The sequence below is a fragment of the Dipodomys merriami genome, unplaced genomic scaffold (assembly GCF_024711535.1).
Source record: "Dipodomys merriami isolate MVZ:Mamm:240054 unplaced genomic scaffold, mDipMer1.0.p SCAF_1, whole genome shotgun sequence".
Classification (NCBI taxonomy): Eukaryota; Metazoa; Chordata; class Mammalia; order Rodentia; family Heteromyidae; genus Dipodomys; species Dipodomys merriami.
The window spans coordinates 3937141-3957628 of NW_027202270.1; the positions used below are offsets into that span (position 1 = coordinate 3937141).

Below are 20488 nucleotides of genomic sequence, written 5' to 3' on the forward strand. Positions count from 1 at the left end.
GAGCTGTGTCAGGGTCCCCATCGCTGAGGAGGGAGCCTAGAAGAGGACTCCATGGGAGGCGCTAGGTCAGGACAGCAGGAAGGACCAGAGCTGCGGCCCAAACTGTAATGTTTGTCATTGCAAAGGGGGGCACACCCCTTCCGTGGGGCGGCGTCCCCCCTGACACAGGCAAACGTCTCCCGGGTGCCAGGCCAACCCGACACAGCCCCCTCTGCTGGCGGGGCGACACGCGGGGGCTGCCAGTGTTGTTGACGGCCGCTGCCTTCCAGGGGTGCCACACCTGGCACTTAATAAACTGCTCACAGGAGGATGACGTGCTCAACGGAGACGGTAATGAACATCACGTCCCTATTTTTGTTTTTTTTAGAAAGAGATGCTGGAATCTGGCTATTTTTCAGAGATGGACAGAATTCAACTTGTAAAACAAACAAATAAAAACCTCTGAAAAGCAAATGCTTTTCCTTACCCCATGATCCTACAGATCTGCCTCTCCAGCTGTAACCCAAAAGGCGCCTGGGTTTGGCTGAGAGCCGCAGCGGCACTGCCCAGGAAACACCTACCATGGGATGGGTGTGCCAATCACACACCATGGGGCGCAGGCACCTGAGACCCCCTGGCCACAGGAAGGGATCCCAGACGGGTCAGGCTCCTCGTTTGGCAGAGGGTTCCGGGCCGTCCTGGGACGGGACTGGCTGGCCGCTCTCTGCCCCTCTCCTTTCTACAGTCCTAGAGACCGAGGGAAGTCGAGTTTCCTGGTGGGCAGTGAGGGCCGCCCCAGAGCCTCCCAGGAAGGCTTGTCCTCAGGTTCCACCGGGCATCCCGACAACCTCCACAGCCAAGATGTCCTTGCCAGGTTTTCACACGACACAAACCGTCCAGTCCCAGAGTTCACGTGCACGGCACCTGCCACCACCTGCTACACGCTGAGCTGGGGGAGCCCTGGGCGTCCCCGCGGCATCAGACGGTGCCCACAGCGATCTTGCCTCCAGCCCGACTCCAGCCACCCATATGCCAACCCACACACTGCACTGCGTGTGAACTGGGCTGAGAGCGTGGAACACGCGACCCGCCCGCCCCCAACACAGTCCCAGAGGCATGGCAGGTGCTGCTACATCCCCGGAAGAGGAGTGGGTGGCTCCCATGTGTCCACCTGCCTGAGGAAGACACCTGCAGAGGCACGGGTGAGGGAGAACAGGGAGACAGGGTGGAGGCACAGGCAGAGGGACTGCAAGGGGGACTGGAGGGTGGGATCAACGGCAGGACTGGAGGGAGGGTGGGGGGGATGACAGGACTGGAGGGAGGGTGGGGTGGATGGAATGGAGGGGAGATGGGGGATGGATGGAATGGAGGGGAATGGAACGGAGGAGGGAGGGGGGATGGGATGAAGGGAGGGTGGGGTGGATGGCAGGACTGGAGGGGGAATGGGTGGACTGAAGGGGGGATGGGGGATAGAATGGAGGGAGGACTGGGGGATGGAATGGAATGAAGGGGGATGGATGGCAGGATGCTTCTGCCCTACTCCATTTCCCAAGGGAGCTGGTGGCTTGGAGCACTGCACGGGTACAGGGATTAGGCCACCAGGCTCAAGCCCTGTCCTGCCCTTTCTGGCTGGAGGACATCAGTGAGCTTCCAGTGCCAGAGTCCTGGCCTGTGAGGCAGCGCAGGCACAGGGGTTTCCTTCCCGTGGGATGAGAAAACTCACCAGAGCCCCTGCACCGGAGCGGCCCCGCCCCCGAGCCTCGCTGGCTCCCCTCAAGGAGCCCCGTCCTCTCTCAGCTAGGTTCTGGACCAGAAACTGCCTGCCCCTGCCCACCCCAGCCTCAAATCCCCCCCACACCCTCCGCCTCCCCCCACCCCCAGACTCCATCTTCCCCTTCCCACCTCACCCACCCCAGCTTCCACCTCCCCTCTGCCCTCATGCAGTCCAGCCTTGGTATCTTCCTCTACTAGCACTCCACATGCACATGGTCTTGCATGTGGCTGTTTACCCTGGACCTGGGATCCCCTTAGCTCCAGCTTGTGCCCCGAGCCCACCCAATAGCCCCATCCTCCTGGGAGTTTCCACACACGGTGTACACAAAGCAGCCCCACCCCAGCCTGATGCATACTAGGGTTCAACCTTCAGGTATGATCTTTCCACCTCTGCCCCCTGAATAGCAGGATTAAAGACATCAGTACACGCTTGACCCACTTGAGGGTGTGCGAGACAGGGTTTATGTGGCTCATGTTGGTCTCAAACTTGTCATTTTCCTAGATCAGCTTCCCAAGTGCTAGGTGAGCACGTCTGCACACTACAAGGGGTAGCTCACTTTAAAACCTGTCTTCTGCCGGCACTGGTGGCTCACGCCTGTAATCCTAGCTACTCAGGAGGCTGAGATCTGAGGATCATGGTTCAAAGCCAGCCCGGGCAGGTAAGTCTGTGAGACTCTTACCACCAGAAAAAAAACCCAGAAGTGACACTGTGGCTCAAGTGGTAGAGCGCTTGCCTTGAGCTGAAGAACAAAGCCCAGGCCCAGAGTTCAAGACCCACAACCGACAAAAAAATAAAAAGCTAAAAAAAAAATAAAATAAACCTGTGGTCTGCCTGCCTGAGTGTGGCCTTTGTGAGGGCGGTCCTGACATGCGGCTGGCTTGGTCACCTGTGTCAGACGAGACATACAGAGCAGACCACGCGAGACGTTGGCCGGCCTTGGATACCAGGACTCTGCAGCTGAGAGATGGAAGCAGAGCCCGGCCTCCGCAGAAGCCGGTGGAGGTTCAGCAGGGGCGGCGCGGCACGGCATGGCGAGCAAGGAGCTGAGCAGAGCTCAGCAAGGCGCGGCCTGACACTATGAATGGCGTTTTCCCGGCCACAGCATCGTGAGTTCATCTCACGTGGGCAACGCAGCATCGAGAGGCAGCATCTCGCTGGAGCTCAATCTCCAGTGCAATTTATTAGGTTTCTGGGTCACCCCGAAACGGGTTTGAGAGTACTTGGGGAGCCCGACAGCTGCCCCTGCCTTGCTGTGCGTGGCCTGGGTCCGCAGCAAGTCCACGGGGTTGCGTGCTTTCTCCTGCAGCTGAAGAAAAGCAGGTGAGCAGCGGACCGCACCGCCAGCGAGGAAACCGCAGACCAGGAAGAAAGGGCACCATTGTTTCTTTTGCTTTGAAGCACTTTCCAGAAGCCACAGGGGATTGCGCGGCTGCTATTTGGGCCTCACTCTGTGGGGAGCAGCTAGCTCTGGGGTGCCCGGCTAGAGGGGAAAGTGGGTTCCTTCTGCATCTGGCTCATCTGGGAAGGTGCAGCTGTGCGTTAGCTGTCTCAGCCAGTGTTCCCTCTGCTGGGGGGGAGGGGGGAGGAAAGGGGCGAGGGGATTTCCCATTCAAAAAAAAAAAAAAAAGAGCCATTGGGAGCAATCGCTGGCACGGAAGTTTGACATTCCTGCTTCTACCATTTTCACTAAGTGGACTACAGCCAGGGAGAGTGGCTCACAGCTCCCCAAGCCACGGATTGTGGGGACAGGACAGGGCGCCTCTTCACTCGAGGGCGCATGCTCTCTTCTCCCCTAACATCCTACCTATTCCCCACGGCATCTCGGGACACAAACATCGCGGAAGTCCAGATCCAGACTCGGAGGCCTGCTGTCCTGTGGGGGAAGGGCAAGGCCCCCGTCTAGTTCCTACTCCTCCCCAGCCCTCCTCTCGGCCTGTGAGCATCGGTCGTGACAATTCCTGCAGAAACACGTCGGGAAATGAGCCCGGTGGTCTGTGTGTGGCTTCCGGCCCTCTCGGCCCCCTCCCACCCAGGCCAGGCCCACCCACCAGTGTGCCCACAGCTGTACCCCTCTGCTGTGGATGCTCAGCCTCACGCGTTCACGCACACGTGAGGCGGTGAACTTCTGAGGGGAGAAGCTCATTTGTGAAACGTGCTGCTTCCCTTCTTGCCAGAAACGTAAGGCGCGTGTGTGCGCGGCGTAGCGCGGCGTAGCACGGCATAGCGTCTGACTGTGGTTTACTGAAACAGAGGCCGACCCCTTCTCCACGTGAGGGAGGAGAAGGGACACAAAGACAGGCCCTTGGTCTCCTCCAGACTCGCCTGGCAATCCTCTCCCACAAGCCTCCCTTTCACTGGCCAGTGCCGAGGTAAGGCAGAAGACCATCTGTGATGCTACAGCTCCCCGGCTATCTGCAGCAGGTGCACAGAGAGTTACGGTGAAGAGGGCTGCAGGCCTTTGTTTCTCTCTAAAGGAGCATAAAACACACTAACTCAGGACTGCACAAAGCTGTTTTAACCACAATCAATTTAGCTCTTTGATAAAAATGCTGCAATTTATGAGCACTGAGGGCGTTCATAATTCAAATTCTGCACTGTGACATTTTAAAAGGTATTTTGGACAATTTATTATTTTTACACTGGGAAAATGGTTCATAGTTACCTACTAGTTAACAAAACTTCAACCAAATCAGATTTCCTCTTCAACTTGAAAAAAAAAATTCTTACACTGGAAATAAGGGATGAGGAAAACAGTGTGCTGAGAAGACAGCTTCCCTGCTGTGCTATGCTTCTGAGGAAGAGGACACACACTGACTGTCCTTCCATTCCTAACACACGGAACGGTGGGAGAAGGGGAGACAGCACAGCCAGACTAAGTGTGCAGCTCCGGTGCGCCTGCGCGAGCATCCAGCCCTGTGGATGTCAGAAGTGGAAGGGACCAAAGCCTTGTCTCCTCTGTCCCCAGGCCAATGAGCAGAGCTAGGAAGGCCTGGAGGCGAATGGCAGGGACGGCTCCCTGGAGACAAAGACAACGCCTGTGTTCATGAGGGAGCCGGGAAAGTGACTCTCCCACTGAAGAGGAAGGAGGATGGTATTCTCCTGCCAGGCCAGGAGAAAGAAACTGGGTGGGGGAGTGCCAGCAATGCCCTCGCAAACAGAGCAAACCACCAGTGTTTGGAGAATAGGAGGAGCCAGCCAGACGTGTACACAGACGTGTACACCATCCACACACCGCGAGGATGCCGGGAAGCCACCCGCCCAGGCCTGAGGCCCAGACAGGGAGCGCAGCACTGCTCCTGCCCTCTGTCCCCTGGCAGCAGGTGGACACAGAGCGGCTTCCGCAAGCAGGAATGTGGGTGACTAAGCCAGTTGAGGGAATCTCTCCACCTTTCTCTCTCTACCATCTCTCTCCCACCACGGAAGCAAGGTGGCAGGACCTCCCAACTGCGCATGCGTGATTCCCAGGATCGGCCACGCCCATCCACCTGTGGCCCCACTTTAAACAAACCTGACCAGTATACACACCCCAAAAGGTGTCGAGAGAGAAAAGAAAATGCCATGGCAGAGATGCCCAAGGGGGAGAAATGAAGGGAAAGGACCAGACATGATATAAACGTCCCACGGAGGGGGGGGGGCGGGGGGGGAGTAGCCCAATAGCAGAGCCCGTGGAGGGAAAGCCAAATATGAGTGGCCGAAGGGAGCCCTTTACAAGCGCTTCCACTCTGGTGCAACCTGAGTGAGAACTGAAATTCCTGTCTGTGAGAACAGGCCAGCATCGGTGCTGGAGAGCTGACCGATAAAACCTAAAGGTGAACAGCAGATGCGACAAAGCTGGGAGCTGAGAAACATGCAGGACAGGCTTCAACAGTCACAGCTGCGTTCAGGAGGCTGAAAGCATTTGGAGACCAAGAGGGCCAGGGCTCCCTGACTTCAAATGCCAGCACCAGGGAGCACAGCTCTCTGAAATGTGGGAAGAGCTGGCTGTGCAGGCCAAGAGCCATGAGGCCTCAATACACATCTGCAGACGTGGGCCTGGGTTCTTGGTGGAAACCAGCAACCTCTGGTGCTGCTTTAAAAAACAGCACCTATGTGTAACTGTTCTTTGACACTAGTTCAGTAATAACCAACCCGCACTCTCAAGTGTGTGCCTCACACTCAAGGACTATCAAGCTCACAGGCATGCGGGAGAATGTCTGTGCAGTGCAGAAGCTGCTGCAGGGCCAAGGCTGCAAAGCTGGCTGAGCTGCAGCTCCAAACACACATCCTGCAAACTGCAAGACAAGCACCCCGGCCTTCCCAGCCTTCTCATGAGCGACAGGCCAAGCAACAAGCTGCGTCCCAAGCTGCACAATCCGTGTGTGCTATGGAAGGCTGTGGATGAAACAGAAGGAATGGGTGGGGGGCTGCCTTTGTGGCTCAACCTGTCAGGTATTTTCACTAGAGTACGCTGAGGTACACATGGGCCACTTATCTGAATAGATCAGGTATTCTTGACACTACACGAGAAAAAAAAAAAAAAAAAGGATGAAAAATGCAAAGTCAGGGACAAGCGCCAGTGGCTCACACCTGTAATCCAGCTACTCAAGAGGCTGAGACTGAGGATCACAGTTCAAAGCCAGCCCAGGCATCAAGTCCACCAGACCACCACCCACAACTGGCAGAGATGAGACACCGCGGGGCCCTATGCCTGAGGCCTCTCAGGCTCAGCCAACCTCTGTGGACACAGCAGCTCCTTGAGGCCCAGCAGGACAGCCCGGGCTGCAGTCCGTCACAGGGCGTGTGGCCCCAGCGGACCCCACACACATAACCTAATTACCTGAGACCAAGGAAGCCGCCCGTGCTGCAGAGGACACACCCCGGTGGCTCCCCTCACCACGATCACAGTCACCGCTACGACCACCTCTTCCTCCTCCCTCTGAAGCCCATCTCCAATGCTGGCACTGCACTTAGGACCGTCAGGAGCCTGGAGTCTCCAGCCTGCCTTCATGGTCCCTCTCCTCTGGCTGCCCCACCTGGTTGCATAAAAGACCCACCAACAGAGACAGGTACAGTGGCTCACGCCTGTAGTCCCAACTACTCAGGAGGAGGATTACAGTTGGAGGTCAGGCAAAAAATTAGGGAGGCTTCTAGTTCAACCAACAAGCTGGGCTTATGTAGAATTAAGGTCCAAGGCTAACCTGGGTCAATACCCAGGACTCTATTTTAAAAATACTCAACTAAAGTAAGAGAGAGCCAGTGGCATAATTCAATGTTAGGTCATCTGGCTACAAGCATGACTCCCTGAGTTCAAACTCCAGTACCATCCAAAAAAGAAAAGAAATAACAGAGTTACTCCAGGTACCCAGGCCTGGACCGGGGCAGTTCCTGTGCAGGTCCTGTGCCTCACACAGCGTACGCCAGCCCCTGCTCACCTGCCACACAAACTGTCATTTCAGCACAGCAGTTTCACTCAGCTGCTAGGCATTTTCTCTCTTCTGTTTGTGACAGTGTTAACTTTTCGCATGTATATGTGTGGGCCAATTATGAGATTTGAACTCAGGGCCTGGGCATTGTCTCTGAGCTTTTATGCTCAAGGCTACCACTTGAGTCGTACTTCATACCTCCACTTCTTTTTTTTTTTTTTTTTTTGTAATTAATTGGAGATCAGAGTCTCATAGACTTTTTAGGACAGGCTGGCTTCAAACTACAAACCTCAGATCTCAGCCTCCAGAGTAGCTAGGATAACACCCACCAATGCCCAGCTGTTAATACAACCCAGAAAGTCAATACAGTTTTTAAGCAGTCCATATCTAGGACTGGCCCCGTGTGCTGGCCGTGGGGACACATCCACCAAGCGCGGCCCGGTACCAGCCCCAAGGCAGGGAGCAGCAGTCCACAGCCTGCCCTCCCGGCGTCGGAACTGCCAAAGACTCCTTCCCAATGCAGCCATTCTGAAAGCCTTCCCGGACAGGGGAAGTGTTAAAGCTATGTAATCTGGTTTGCATTTCTGGTGTGGGTAAAGCACAGATGAATTTATTAGGCTAAACAACTGGAGCATATGCAAATGCCCTTCTCCTTTGTAGGTTATGGCAGCTGTGTACAGATGGATCTGTACACGAATGCATACACGTGCAAATGCACACAGGTGCACATATACACATATGCATGCAATCAACTCCCACAGGACATGCCAGGTGGAGGCCAGGGCTTGTGGCCCTGGTACTTTACCTGAGAGCTCCTGAGCGCTCGCTCTGCCCTCACCTCACTGCCACTGTGCTGTCCTTCCCTGGCCTCTCCTTGCATCCTGGCCCTGGGCCCTGTGGGAAGTGAGGCTGGCCACACATTGGTCCTGCAGCAGCAGCAGCAACAGGACACAGCAGAGAGCACCCCCAGAGAGCACCCAGCAGTGGAACCCCTAACAGTCGGGACTGGGCTGCATGCTGTACTTTGAAGCAGATTCCTGGCCTCTTCTGAAGGGTAAATCCCTCTCCTCAAACCACAGCAACCACAGCCCTGAGGCTCAGGAACCCCTTTCTTCCTCTATCCACCTGCCTCACGAGATACCTCCCACCCCACCTTTTCTTTCCTCTTCTCCTTATCCTGAGTCTGGCTTCATTGTAGCACTTCTCCCTTTCTGTAGAACCTTCCAGGCAAAATCTCCCAGCCCTGGTCGGACTGTCTACATTAGAGCTCTCTCCTGAGCAACTCCAGCTCCTTTTCTTAGAACCCCTAAAACATCTGATGGGAGGAGGTGTTATGGTAGTGAGTAAAGACAAAAGAGTGACAGAAAAGGTGTTACAAGCCATCTCCTTAAGACCCAAACAATGCAGAACAGCCTGAAGACAATGCTTTTCTGCTCTCATGGATCAAGAAAGAACCTGTAGGAAAAGGTCCCAACTTATACCCTGAGTCTATAAACGCTAAGAGAGGTATTTGCCAAGGGTGCTTTGGGGAAGAGTGCAAACAGTACTATTTGCACCCGGGATCCCACAAGGCAAACTCAGAATAATGTAGCCTGTTCATCAGGACAAAGTCACATTACACAGCACCCAAGCACAAAGTCTGTGCCACAGAGGACACAGGGATGGGATCTGACCTGTCCCCAATCACTTTTCTAGGGTCTAATTTCTCAACAGGTTTCTGTGACACTCCTACTCAACAGGTAAACTAAGTCCACCTCAATGCCTAATGGGCTAGCCAATCAAAATATCTCCTCCAAAAAAGGCAAAGGTGATTGGTTCCAGATGAACGAGGCCAATCAGAGCAACCCCAGTCTTCATTTGGAGCTGCCGAGGAACATCCAACTTTTTCTCATCAGGCCGGAGCACTAAGCATCACATGGCCACAGAGGCAGCAGGGAAGGGCTTGAGCACAAGCTGCACTCAGGCAGGAGAGGGGAGAGAGGCTCTGCGTGAGCCCGAGGGTCATCCATCCCCTGGCCGTTCCAGGTGTGTAGGCTGCCTGTGCCCATTCAAGCTGGTGGATTTCCCGTACACTCAAGGAGATGTAGACAGACACAGAGAATCTGACCCTTTGGGCTTCCAATCAGAGCAGGTCGCTATCGTGGAAGGTAGGTATGCTGCCACAGGCTCTCAGCCAGTGTGGTTGAACTAAAAGACATACAGACACAAACCACAGATCCAGGTGAAAACATGTGATCGTGGTTCAGGTCTGACAGATCTGATGACTGCATTAATCTTCAAATGAAGGCGGTGTACTTGCAGCTCTAGAAACACCCACAGAGTTAAAATTTCGACAGAAATTTTAAATATAAAACTTTATATAAATATAAAATACGTAAAATTTTCTAAACATTTGTCTGCTTTTCCCTGTTGGAGAATGGTTTGAAAACATCTGATGTCACAAGGATCTGAGGGGAGCAGCAGCTGTGTTTGTGGCGAGTCCTGCGCTATTTCTGGGCTCTGGGAGTCCCTGGCCTACCAGCTAGCAGCCTGGAGGAGCTCGGTTCTTTTCTCTTGCTGGCAGCCGTCAGCAGGCCTGCTCTGGTTTGAGTGCTCCCAGAATCTCACCTGACCAGGTGTAAATCACTTCCTTGAATTACAGTTATTTATCCAGAAACAGCTTCCCTTGGAATGCACATGTCAACTGCAGGCCCAGTACCCAGCGTTCAGAAAGCTATGGATTTCTTGTCGAATTAATGCTAATGCGTGGGTCAAAACATTGTGACTTCCAAACAACTGATAAATACATTGTGTCCTGCCAGACTTGTCAATGCAAGAAACATGACAAACTCCCTATGCTCATTTTACAACCCCTTTTCCTTGTTCAAAATCAAACAAAACAAACCTGTCTCTCAAAGTGTTCTGGTAATGTTCTTGTAAGAAATCTAGTGTCCTTCCAGCCTTCAGCCTCATCTCCTGGCTCGCACACAGGTTGAGAGCCGAAGGGCTGAGCTGCAGACAGCTGCACACGGGAGAACAGCGCCCAAGGCGAGTGAAATTTTCAGAAGGGTGGAGCTGGTATCTGGACTTACCACGGAAAATAGCAGAAATGAACCATTAATGGACCATCCACTGGCAGCAGGCTCAACTTGAGTCTTGCTTATAGTCCTTGTTAGAAAGTTCTGGTACTCTTACCATCACTTTCTCAGGAGTAACAAATTCACATTGAAAATCCAGTGGCTAGACTTCAAAACAACTCAGATTTTATTAGAGTTGTACAGGTTTTTGTTTTCCAGGGGAACATTAAACAGAACACTTTTAGAAACAAGTGCTCACATCTGTGGAGCAGTGGTAGCTGACAAAGTTGGTTTTTTGTTTTAAGTAAGTTTACTGGATTTGGGAAAGGTTCTTGGAGCTGACAGCTTAAACGCATTTCAGGATCTCAGAGAATCACGCTGGGTGTTTACCACATGGTTTGTTTCTAAGAGACTAAGTAAACATGCATTAACAAAATATTTGCAATCCACGTGCTGCTGAGAGCACGTTCACAGTCCTGATGCTGGGCACATCTGTTAGGAAACAATTCCTGGCCAAGTCCTGGAGGGCGGGGTGGGGGAGCAGCCCTGCACACTGACAGCGGGCCTACAGGCAACTGCAGGGCCAGAAACAGGAAGTTTATAGGACATGGGATGGCAGCAGCCAAGAAAAAGCAACACAAATAAAGCACAGAGGGAGCCGGAGGCCTCCGAGCCTCCACTGCACCGGCCTCCCCTCTGCGACACTGGAAAGCAGAGGATGGGGCACTGATCCTCACTCCATCTCCCCACCAGCCCGGCACCCAGCGTCTGTCCCTCACAGACAATACTGCTCTGGTGCCTCACACAGCTTGGCCCCCCGTTAGGTGTGGGCAGGAGCCCGAGCTAGGAAGGCCGGTGAGAGGAGGTCAGCCTACTTTACACTGTTGTTTTCTGTTTTCCAACTATAGGGTGGGCTCCCCAGCAAACGGCTCATGGAGTCGAGCTTCCCTTGGGGTGGCTAGAATAACCTACTGAGTCTGGGAAGTCCATTCAGTGTAGGACGGCCTCATGTGCTGAGCTGTCCACCACTAGGAATCCAGGAACAACACTTGGAGCACAAGCAGGGGCCAGCATTCTAGGCTGGAAGTCCCATCTCTAAGCACAGGGGAAGGCTGGGGCTGCTGGCACGGGAGAGGAAGGACTGTTAAGACTCCAGGTGTGACAGGCCCACGCAGGGCGACACCCCTTCCTCCAAGGGGCCAAATGCTGGAGCAAGTCTATCAACACGGTGGATCCCTGAGCCTTGCTCAACGCCAGGCTAGAACCGAGTGTCTCACACATATTGCTCTGTTTAGTGCTTCGCTCAGCTGTGAAGCAGGGAAGAGAATGCTGAGGTTCAGGAGGTGACAATGCCCAGTGTCACAAGACTAGAAGTGGCTGGTACAGGCTGAGGCCCCAACCTGCACCAGCCCCAGGCGAGCACAGCCATCGGCGGCCCCTATGCGTTGTAGGCGAGACCAAGTCTTGGTGGTAAGGTGGGAGGGAGGTCCTCCTGCATCCCAGTATGCCTCCGGTCACTTGGCATCCTGTCACCCCTTGCGTCATTTGGCTCTAGCATGTGACCAGTAACAGCACCGCCTTTCCTAGCATCTCTACCAAACTCTGACAGAAACCAACACAACACTGGGCTCTTCTCAGAGAAGAAAAGAATGAGGCCCTTCTGGTGTGCTTGTGCACGCTTTCTCTCTCCTTCTACCCCCCTGGTCTCCATACAAAAAAAAAAAAAAAAAAAGACTGAAACACTTCCTATATCCTAGTCTCGAGAGTTTGCTTCCTACTTTCAGTTACAGGCACATCTCTCAGAGCCGGCTGTCTGCACCTGTGGGCACGTCCATGATCCAACCAACCACAGGTCAAGAGAAGTGCGCCTGTACTGGACGTGCACACCCTTTCCCTCATCAGTACTTACTAAGCAACACAGAGTACCCACTTACACATGGTTTGTATTAGGCACTGTAAGTAAACTAGAGGAAATGCACAGAGACGGTGCAAGTTATATGCAAAGGCCACCTGCAGCAGCGATGGGTATCCAGTGGAGTCTGGAAGCAGCCCCCAGAGGGAACCAAGACAACTGCACTAAGCCTATCCTAATCTCATGGTTAGCCTTCTCTGGCATGGCCTAGAGCTTTTCCTAGCCAGCCTCTCGGTTCCCTCTGCTCTATTCTTTCCTTTGTATAGGACACTGCACAGATACTGCCCAGCCCCCGCCTGCTCTCGCCAGTTCCCGAGCACAGTTCTCCCTTCAATCCTTTGCCTACATTTTTCACGTTTCAGTCACAACCAGGACACCAGGCTTCCTCCTCTTCTGTGAAGGGAGGGGATGGTATAGTTGCTTCAGGCTGTGTGGCTTCCTGCAATCACGGATGGGAGAGTGGGGAAGTGGGGGGGAGGGGGGGGGGAGAAGAGGGTCCAGGAGAGATCACCTCCCACGGAGAGAGCAGAGTCAGAGGCCTCACGTCCCACGGGGGAAGGGCACAGAGTTGGGGATCACCTCCCATCAGGGCCAGCACAGAGCCAGGTCAGGGCCTCCCCTCCCATCCTCAGAGTGGAGCCAGAACAGCGTCACAGGGGTCAGCTCCCCTCACCAGGCGCCTGGGCAGGCATCTCTGGCCCAGAAAAACATGTGGCTGCCTCGACCTTTGACCATTTGAGTTGGTTAGGACCCAAGAAACAGCCAGATAACGGTGGCTCACGTCCGTAACCCTACCTCGTCAGGAGGCTGAGATGTGAGGATTGTGGTTTGAAGCCACAGGCAGGAAATCCGTGAGACTCTTATCGTCAATAAACTACTCTGAAAAGGACAGAAGTGATCCTTGCCTCAAGTGGTGGAGCACTAGCCTTGAGCAGAAAGAGGCTCAGGGACAGCACCCGGGCTCTGAGTTCAAGCCCCAGGACTAGCCAAAATAAAAAAGACCCAAGAAATTAAGAGGACAGACACCGAGGAAGGAATCTCTGATGAGCGAAGCCCACGAGGACCAGGAGCCTCAGGGCCCGGTGTTCCACACCACGCCCCAGCCTTTTGTCAAATCCCCTCCTGTGACTGCAACAGGCCGGGCGCGTGGGCCCGCCCCTCCGGTCCGCAGTGGGGCAGAAGGCAGGCCCAGCCCTCCCTCTCCTCCTGTGCAGCTGATGTGGCCTATATTCTGAACACGACGTGAAAGGACGGAGCTCGCAGCACAGCTTATCCCACTTTTAACTGTGACAGACAGCTTGAGTTCTGTGAAGAATTAGCCTCCCTCCTCCTGGAGCAAGGGTGTTTCAGGGTGTGATTGCAGGAAGAAGGCTGTGACCATTCTTAGGTGTGTTCCTGTCAACCTTACAGCTCCCACAGTGGCATCTCGGCACACCGGCAGCGCCTCCCCCGCCTCGGATCAGCAGCCCCATGGAGGAAGCTGCCACCCAGAGACTCTCAAGTCCCTCCACAGGGGCTTCTGCACAGGCACAGGGACCAGCACCCACAGAACAAGCGGAACGGTACTGACCTGGGAAGGAACATCAGTGCCCTCACCACGGAAGAGAGCAGGTGCCCGCCCCACTCCCAAGGCTCTCATACTATAAGGGATAAGCAGTTTCTCTTCCTTTTGTAATTATTTAGTTGCCGTGGCCTCCCCTTCCCCTCCCTCTCCCCCCCTCCTGCTGTTGCTGCTGCTGCTGCTGCTGTACAAGAGTTTGAACTCAGAACTGCAGCCTTTCTTGACATTATTTGGAAGGAAGAGTTAGAAGACAAGAAGCATCACTTAGGTCTGTGTCAGAAGGCAGGGTGCACAGTGAATATTAAGCATGGAACACATGACGGGGAACTGAGGTTACAAAGCCAAAACTCCATCCACAAATCTAACTAGCAGTTGGTAATAGGGCTCTGGTGGCAAAGGTGTGACTTCCATCTGATTCTCTATCTGAAGGTGAATGGCAGCCGTGAAGTGACCGGGGAGGTGGGAAGGTTACACGGAGCCTGACTCTGCCCTAGTTAGGTTCTGCAGCCAGCAAAGTTCACAGCATGAGGCCCAGGGGATGGAATGCAATGGGCAGGTGGGTGGTGCTGAGTGCCACTCCTGTTTAAACACCGTGTGTAACACACAAGCCTGGGAGGTGGTTGACTGGCAACTCCCCCCAATATCCACTCAAATGTGACCCCTGGTGCATTTTTTGGAAGTAGAGTCTCTCTGGTTGTAACCAGTTGACATGAAGCCATGTCACAACAGGGCGGGCCGTCATGAGAAGAAGAAAGCGTGGGCACTGTCATGGTAAATGCATCATGATGGTGGAGGCAGAGAGCCGGGCAGGGGCACCTGGAATCGCAGGAGCCTCCGCAGAACGCAGCCTCCAGAGGCATCTCCAGCTCTGCAAGGCCTCAACGCTGCAGTTCTGGCCTGCAGAGCTGTGAGGGAAGACCGCTGGGTGAAGCCCTGAAGTTTGGGTGTTTTCCTGAAATGGTTCTGGACTCGCATATACCATCCTACACTCTAAACACTTGTACACACGCATGCACACACACACGCATGCATGCACACACGCATACACACATACACGCATGCACCAAGGACACTGCCCTCACAGAGGCTGCTCTCTTGCAGCTGCTCTTAGGGAGGTGCAGCGTCCTACGGGGGCATTCGTCTTTACTAAGTCAGCCATTAAAAAGGATATTAAACATAGTATTTGAAGACCTTCCTCATGTGAACTCCATCTCTAAAATTAGTTGACAATCTCATGAGTCAGCTCTTTCCTCAAAGTATAAAGTGTCTGCCAGAAGCTACCGCAGGCTGAGAAGACCACCACTGTCACCCTCTGGGCTGCAGCGAGGATGCCAGCAGGACACATGGTCTCTGGAGCCTGGAGAAGGTTCACGTCAGAACGTTCTGGCCAAAGTTAAAAAAGGAAAGGTCTCAGCACATCCCCTCCCCTCCCCGCAGCAGTGCAAATACCCCGGCGCAGGTCAGACTCCAGACAAAGGACACGACACACCACTGAAATCCCAGGAAGAACCACAGGGCAAATCCAAGGAGCCAGGCTGGCAGGGCTTTAAACGTGGCCATATTTAGGGACGCTGACCCAACTGACCGCTGAGAGTGCGATGAGAGATCCCATGAGGCCCCAACTGGAGACACCCCTACTTCCCTGATACAGTCCTTTCGTGCCCCCTCACACGCTACATTCTCACACATGCAGTGCTCTGAAATCCCGGTGCAGTGATGAGAGGTTCTACTTGAAAAAGCTAAAAAGTGGGCTCCTTAGTGCTCATGGTTACACCGTCCCACTGGGTGTAGTTTTTAACTGTTGATACATGGTTGATACACAGATAGTCAAGAGAAATGCCTCTGTTTCGGTGGAAATATAAGCACTAATTGTGCAGTACAAAGAAATTACAGTGGGACCAGTACACTGGGACCAACCCGAAGGCCAGACGGAAAACAGAAGCCACGAGAATGACCATGCAGCAGCTCAGGGGAAGGACTGTGATGGACACACAGTCTGGCTCCCACGGGCAGCTCTAGACATCTGAGTCTAAGAGTAAGCAAGGTCAAAGCAAGGTCAACAAGCATTGACCAAGAGTTGGCCTGGAACTTCTGGTGATCTCTGACTGAAAGCTGGGCTGCTGAAGGCATGGAAGGTTTGCAGGTATGCTGCCCCTGCCAGGTGCTGGGCTAGACATACCATGGCTGGTTTCATAAACTATACAACTGCAAGTCCCGAGAAGTATGTGGAAACCCCCAAAGTCCTATAGCCTCTCCAAGGCAATCAAAGTGCCTTTCACTTTCTGGTTTGCATGGAGGGACAAAGGCTGACATAAAACGTGTGTGGCTCAGATATGGAACCCAGGGGAAAGGCCGGAGTGGAGGAGGCCATGCCCGTGAGCACCTGCTCGATGCTCACAGGACAGCCCAGGGTTCTCCCATCTGATTGCTCCCACATGCAGGCCTTTCTTTCTGATCCTCATCTACCCAAACCACCAGAAAAATGGGGAAAATTTACAAGTGGGTCTTTCTCGGAAGTGACCACCATGAGGTTTGCAAAACGCGACTGCAGAACTCTGCAGGATAGTGGCGGGGCCCCAGGCAAGCCCCTCTTCATGCTATTCCTTCTCAACCGTCTCTAGGACAAGAGTTAAATGCTAAAACAGGTGTTACAGAGACACGTGAAGCTATTTACAACTACGGCTCAAAAGACGTCTAAGGGACAAAACAAGGTGGAATGTTGAACTTAAAAAAAAAAACCGGTAAAATGAAGCCGCACAGGATGGAACACAGAACACAGAGGGAAGGGGTGCTACAGTACAGAGCTGTGCCTCGGAGCTCTCTCCAGATCAAGACAAGCGCTGCCATGAAGGAAACGTAGTTACCTGCATCCATGTCTGCAAAGAATGGAACAGCCAGTAAGAAAAAGAAGGAACCAGAAATTCAGTGTCTCACAGTTGGATTTCAAAAGGTTACATGAGGTGAAAATATAATACTGCTAACGCCTTGATCGGGGAGCTAAGTAGCTTCCTGCCATTACCATCATCATCGTATTTAAAGCAAGAAAATAAAACATGGATATGTTAACAAAAGAAGCAAATGTCTAATGGCAAAAGAAATACCTAACTCACATGCAAAATGATTACTAAATGTTTTAATACAATATAAAAGGGGAAAACATACTCAAACATGTGGTGAGAATCTGGATTCTTCTCTAGAAAAGCTAGTTATCTGTGACTAAAGTCACATTACAGACAGATTACTTAAAAACTCATTATCCAGACCAGAGAAATAGCCAACCAATACTTGAGTAACACTAGACTAATATTTGAAAAGACAAAACCATTAGACGGGAAATAAATTCAATGGAATTTCATGGGAACTGCGACAAATGCTAGAGTGAACAGAAGCGGCTTGCTAACATTTCTACAGAAAGAACAATTTAGACTTAAAGATTTTTACTACTTGGCATGTTTTGTTATTTTCTTGACATGTGATTCATCAAAGCAATAATTTATAACTTCCTAAAGAAAAGAATTCAAATCCCTACACTCTCCTGCATGCGTGTTGTCACTGCCTGCCACGGGCGTACCTTCGGGAGACTCCTCCTGGACGTAGGTCCCTGTCAGGTATCGGTGCACCAGGGCCGACTTGCCGCTGGCCAAGTTACCCACGATGCCCTGCAGCAGAGAAAGGGACAACCATTAAGGGTGATTGAATGACTCAACTTGGCTTTTTGCACCCAGAGAGGTCAACACAGACAGTGACCCAATAATCCTAACCACATGTTGCAAGGAAGACCAAAATGAGCTCAGGAATGACTTTGCTGGGGTCAGGCAGACCAGCCTTCCCCATTAGCTGCCCGCATCCTGGTCAGCCTGGCCCAGCACCACGAGGGCGTGCGTCAGCAGGGGTGTGCATTCTGTAAGGCTGCTGCTGGTTTTATCAGGAATGTGTGCACTGGGGCACATGTCCAGGGACTGGGGCCTCACTTTACCAAGGAGGGCGCCAGACGGGATGAGCAGAGCAACCTGGTACAACAATGTGGTACATTCCACTGAGAAAATGAACCTGGTACAGATGTGGGTAGGGCTAGGAGGGAAGAGAGCAGTGTGGGGAGTAAATAGGGGCTGGGGAGGAAAGGCAGGGGGCCCAGAGACAAGAGACAGCAAGCCTGCTTCTCGGGAACCCAACACTGAGGAAAGGCAGGGCCAAGCTGGTGGAGACACGGATGGTGCTCATGCCGGGCGGAAGCTCCCAAGGGCCCGGGGGCCTGAGGGCCACTGTCCTTGGTACCTGAGCAGGCAAGGCTGTTTATGGTGGCTGTCCAGAAACAGCATCCTGATGCAAAGGCCAAGATGCTGCACCGGGTGACCTGCAGGAAGGCCTCTTTGCCCCTGGTCAGGGCTGGGGAGCCCTGTCCTGCTCTATGAAGCTGCTCTGGTTGGCAGCTGCCTCTCCCCCGTTCCAGTCTTTTCTTTCCTCTAGAGAACCTCCCTATTCACATTTAGCTGGGCCACACCAATTCTTGAGCATAAGCAAGCCCACCCCGGACTCCACGCACATCCTCCCCTCATGCTGCCCCTCCCTCACCGATCTGCCCGCTTTTTCCTGGCTTTGCCACCTCCTTGCCGCCCTCTCGTCTGCATCAAGGCACCTGCAGTTTGGAGCCTGTGGTGGCAGGGAAGCTGGGCCCAAGGTCACATACAACCTTCGTTTCTCAAACTCCCGGCCAGGGCCAAGACTGCCATGTCATCCAGGCTCCGTCTGGCCCTCAGCTCCAGGGACCCCAGGTGCCACCATGGGGCTGCCCTACCAGCGTCGCCCAGCCCACTCCTTGACCCAGCTGCCTCTCCCGCCTCCTCCCACCCCACCACAGCTCTTCATGGGCACCTGCATGCACATGCCTGGTGCTCAGTCCCCGCAGTCCAGATCTCCCCATTCTCTGTGGGAAGGAAGGTTGGTTAAGTGGGAAGTGATACCCATATCTAGAAGAACACATAGGAAGAGAACAGAGAATCTAGAAGAAACACAGGTGAGAGAGAATTTGGCATACAAGTGTGGAAAACAGGTAAGTGCTGAAAGGAATTCATGAGTACCGTATGTTGTGTGAACTGTGGCACAGCAGTCCAGACCTCCTTCAACCAGTGCCGACAGCTCCTGCTGCAACCCCTCGGCATGACCTTCCCCAACCACCGCCTGTCCTACCCTCTAGCTATGCTCTCAGCACTTACACTGCTCGGCTTCCTGCCCCTAGCTTTGCATCCTGTGCATCAATCGGCTACCAAACCTCATGTCCACAGTCTTTGCTTCTCCACATGAGAACTTTCCACATTCATCTGCCGGAAATCCTACTCCTATAGCAGCCACTGGTTCAGAGGTCATCACTTCCAGAAGCCTTCTGCTGTGTTCTGAACACTTTTTTTGGTTGGTCGTGGGGCTGAACTCTGGGCCTGGGCGCTGTCCCTCAGCTCTTCAGCTCAAAGCTAGCGCCCTACCACTTGAGCCACAGCGCCACTTCTGGCTTTTTTTTCTGCTCATGTAGTGCTGAGGAATCGAACCCAGGGCCTCATGCACGCAAGGCAATCACTCTACCTCTGAGCCACCTTTCCAGTCTCTGTTCTGAACACTTCTAAACCAAATTTCATAAGTGGATTCCTAACCCCCAAGGTGATACCTGAGGAGGCAGAGCCGCTGGGGGATGCTTGGATCACGGAAGACACGGTACTCATAAACGGGCCCTTCTATGATGTACGAACAGGACAAGACCAGACAGCAGGTCCTCATCAGACACCCAAGCTTCCAGGCCCATGACCTTCGACTTCTGAAGCCTCCAGGACCAGGAGAAAATGTTTGTTCTTTCGTTCAGAAGCCAGGATGGACTAGGACACCTTCCGGGTGTCACGGCCTCGATCCCCGCCCCCACACATGCGGCTCTGTGTGATTGCACACATGGTTTCATGTGCTCTGGAGGGCGGCTCTGGCTTCCTCTGATACTGACAGCTCCGGGGGGGGGGGAGGGGGCCGTAGCTGCGTCTTACTCATCTCGTCTCCACCACCCACAGCCCAAGAAGACTCAAGGCGCTGGTAGAAAACATGAATGGATGACTAATGCTGGGGAGCGTGAATGAGATGGTTTACTCTACAGCTGAGAGGTCAGGCTCGGAGCCAGACTCCTCAGAGAGACCCTGCGCGAAGCCGCTTCCTCCAGGCCCAATTTGTGCCTTCCTTTTACCTAGGGCCACTATCATCTGAGCATATCTACCTATTAACTATTCTTGGCTCAAGGGCACCTGCTGTTTGCTGGCTTCACACTGTGAGAAAATCCAAACCAGTGTGCCACAGAATTAAAATTTTAATTAAGATCAGTTTTTCTTCCCTGAGGAAAGAAATGCTCCCAAATCAAGCACTGTTCAGCCTTGTGCTTTCTCTACATAGCTTTCCTCAGCCCCTTCTCTCCTCAGAAGAATTACCCATCAGCCCCTGGGTGAAGGCAAGATGTCTTATTTGACTTGTAGGCCCAAGACGTCTTATTTGATTTGTAGACCCCTGTGGGCATTATTTTAACTTGAGACACCCAGCTGAAGAATAAGGAGGAGTTAAGACAAGGGGGCAAGGGTAAAAGCTGGACTGCAAAACCATGAAAACGTGTTGTGGACATCAACCAGAGAGGTCAGAATCAACCAAAGCTGGACCAAAACGCTTAGTAGGGAGAAATGTGGCATGCTGACAAGGGCAAAACCATGTATTTCTACTAGGTGCCAGTAGCTCAAGCCTGTAATCCCAGCTACTCAGGAAAGCCCGAGATTCTGACCTACAGTTAAC

At 53.2% G+C, this 20488-nt stretch overlaps 1 protein-coding gene across 6 annotated transcripts in view; it reads right to left on the reverse strand.

Moving 5' to 3' along the window:
* Positions 1–20488, reverse strand: part of Agap1 (ArfGAP with GTPase domain, ankyrin repeat and PH domain 1) — a 465820-nt gene that overhangs the window by 282968 nt on the left and 162364 nt on the right. For 4 of the 6 annotated variants that reach the window (XM_070011454.1, XM_070011372.1, XM_070011299.1 and 1 more), the window contains exon 3: positions 17256–17343. In XM_070011454.1, coding sequence (XP_069867555.1) covers positions 17256–17343 — 88 coding nt within the window. Of the gene's footprint in view, positions 1–16548; positions 16561–17255; positions 17344–20488 lie in introns of all 6 variants that reach the window. The other 2 variants (XM_070011564.1, XM_070011504.1) reach the window with 1 other exon arrangement.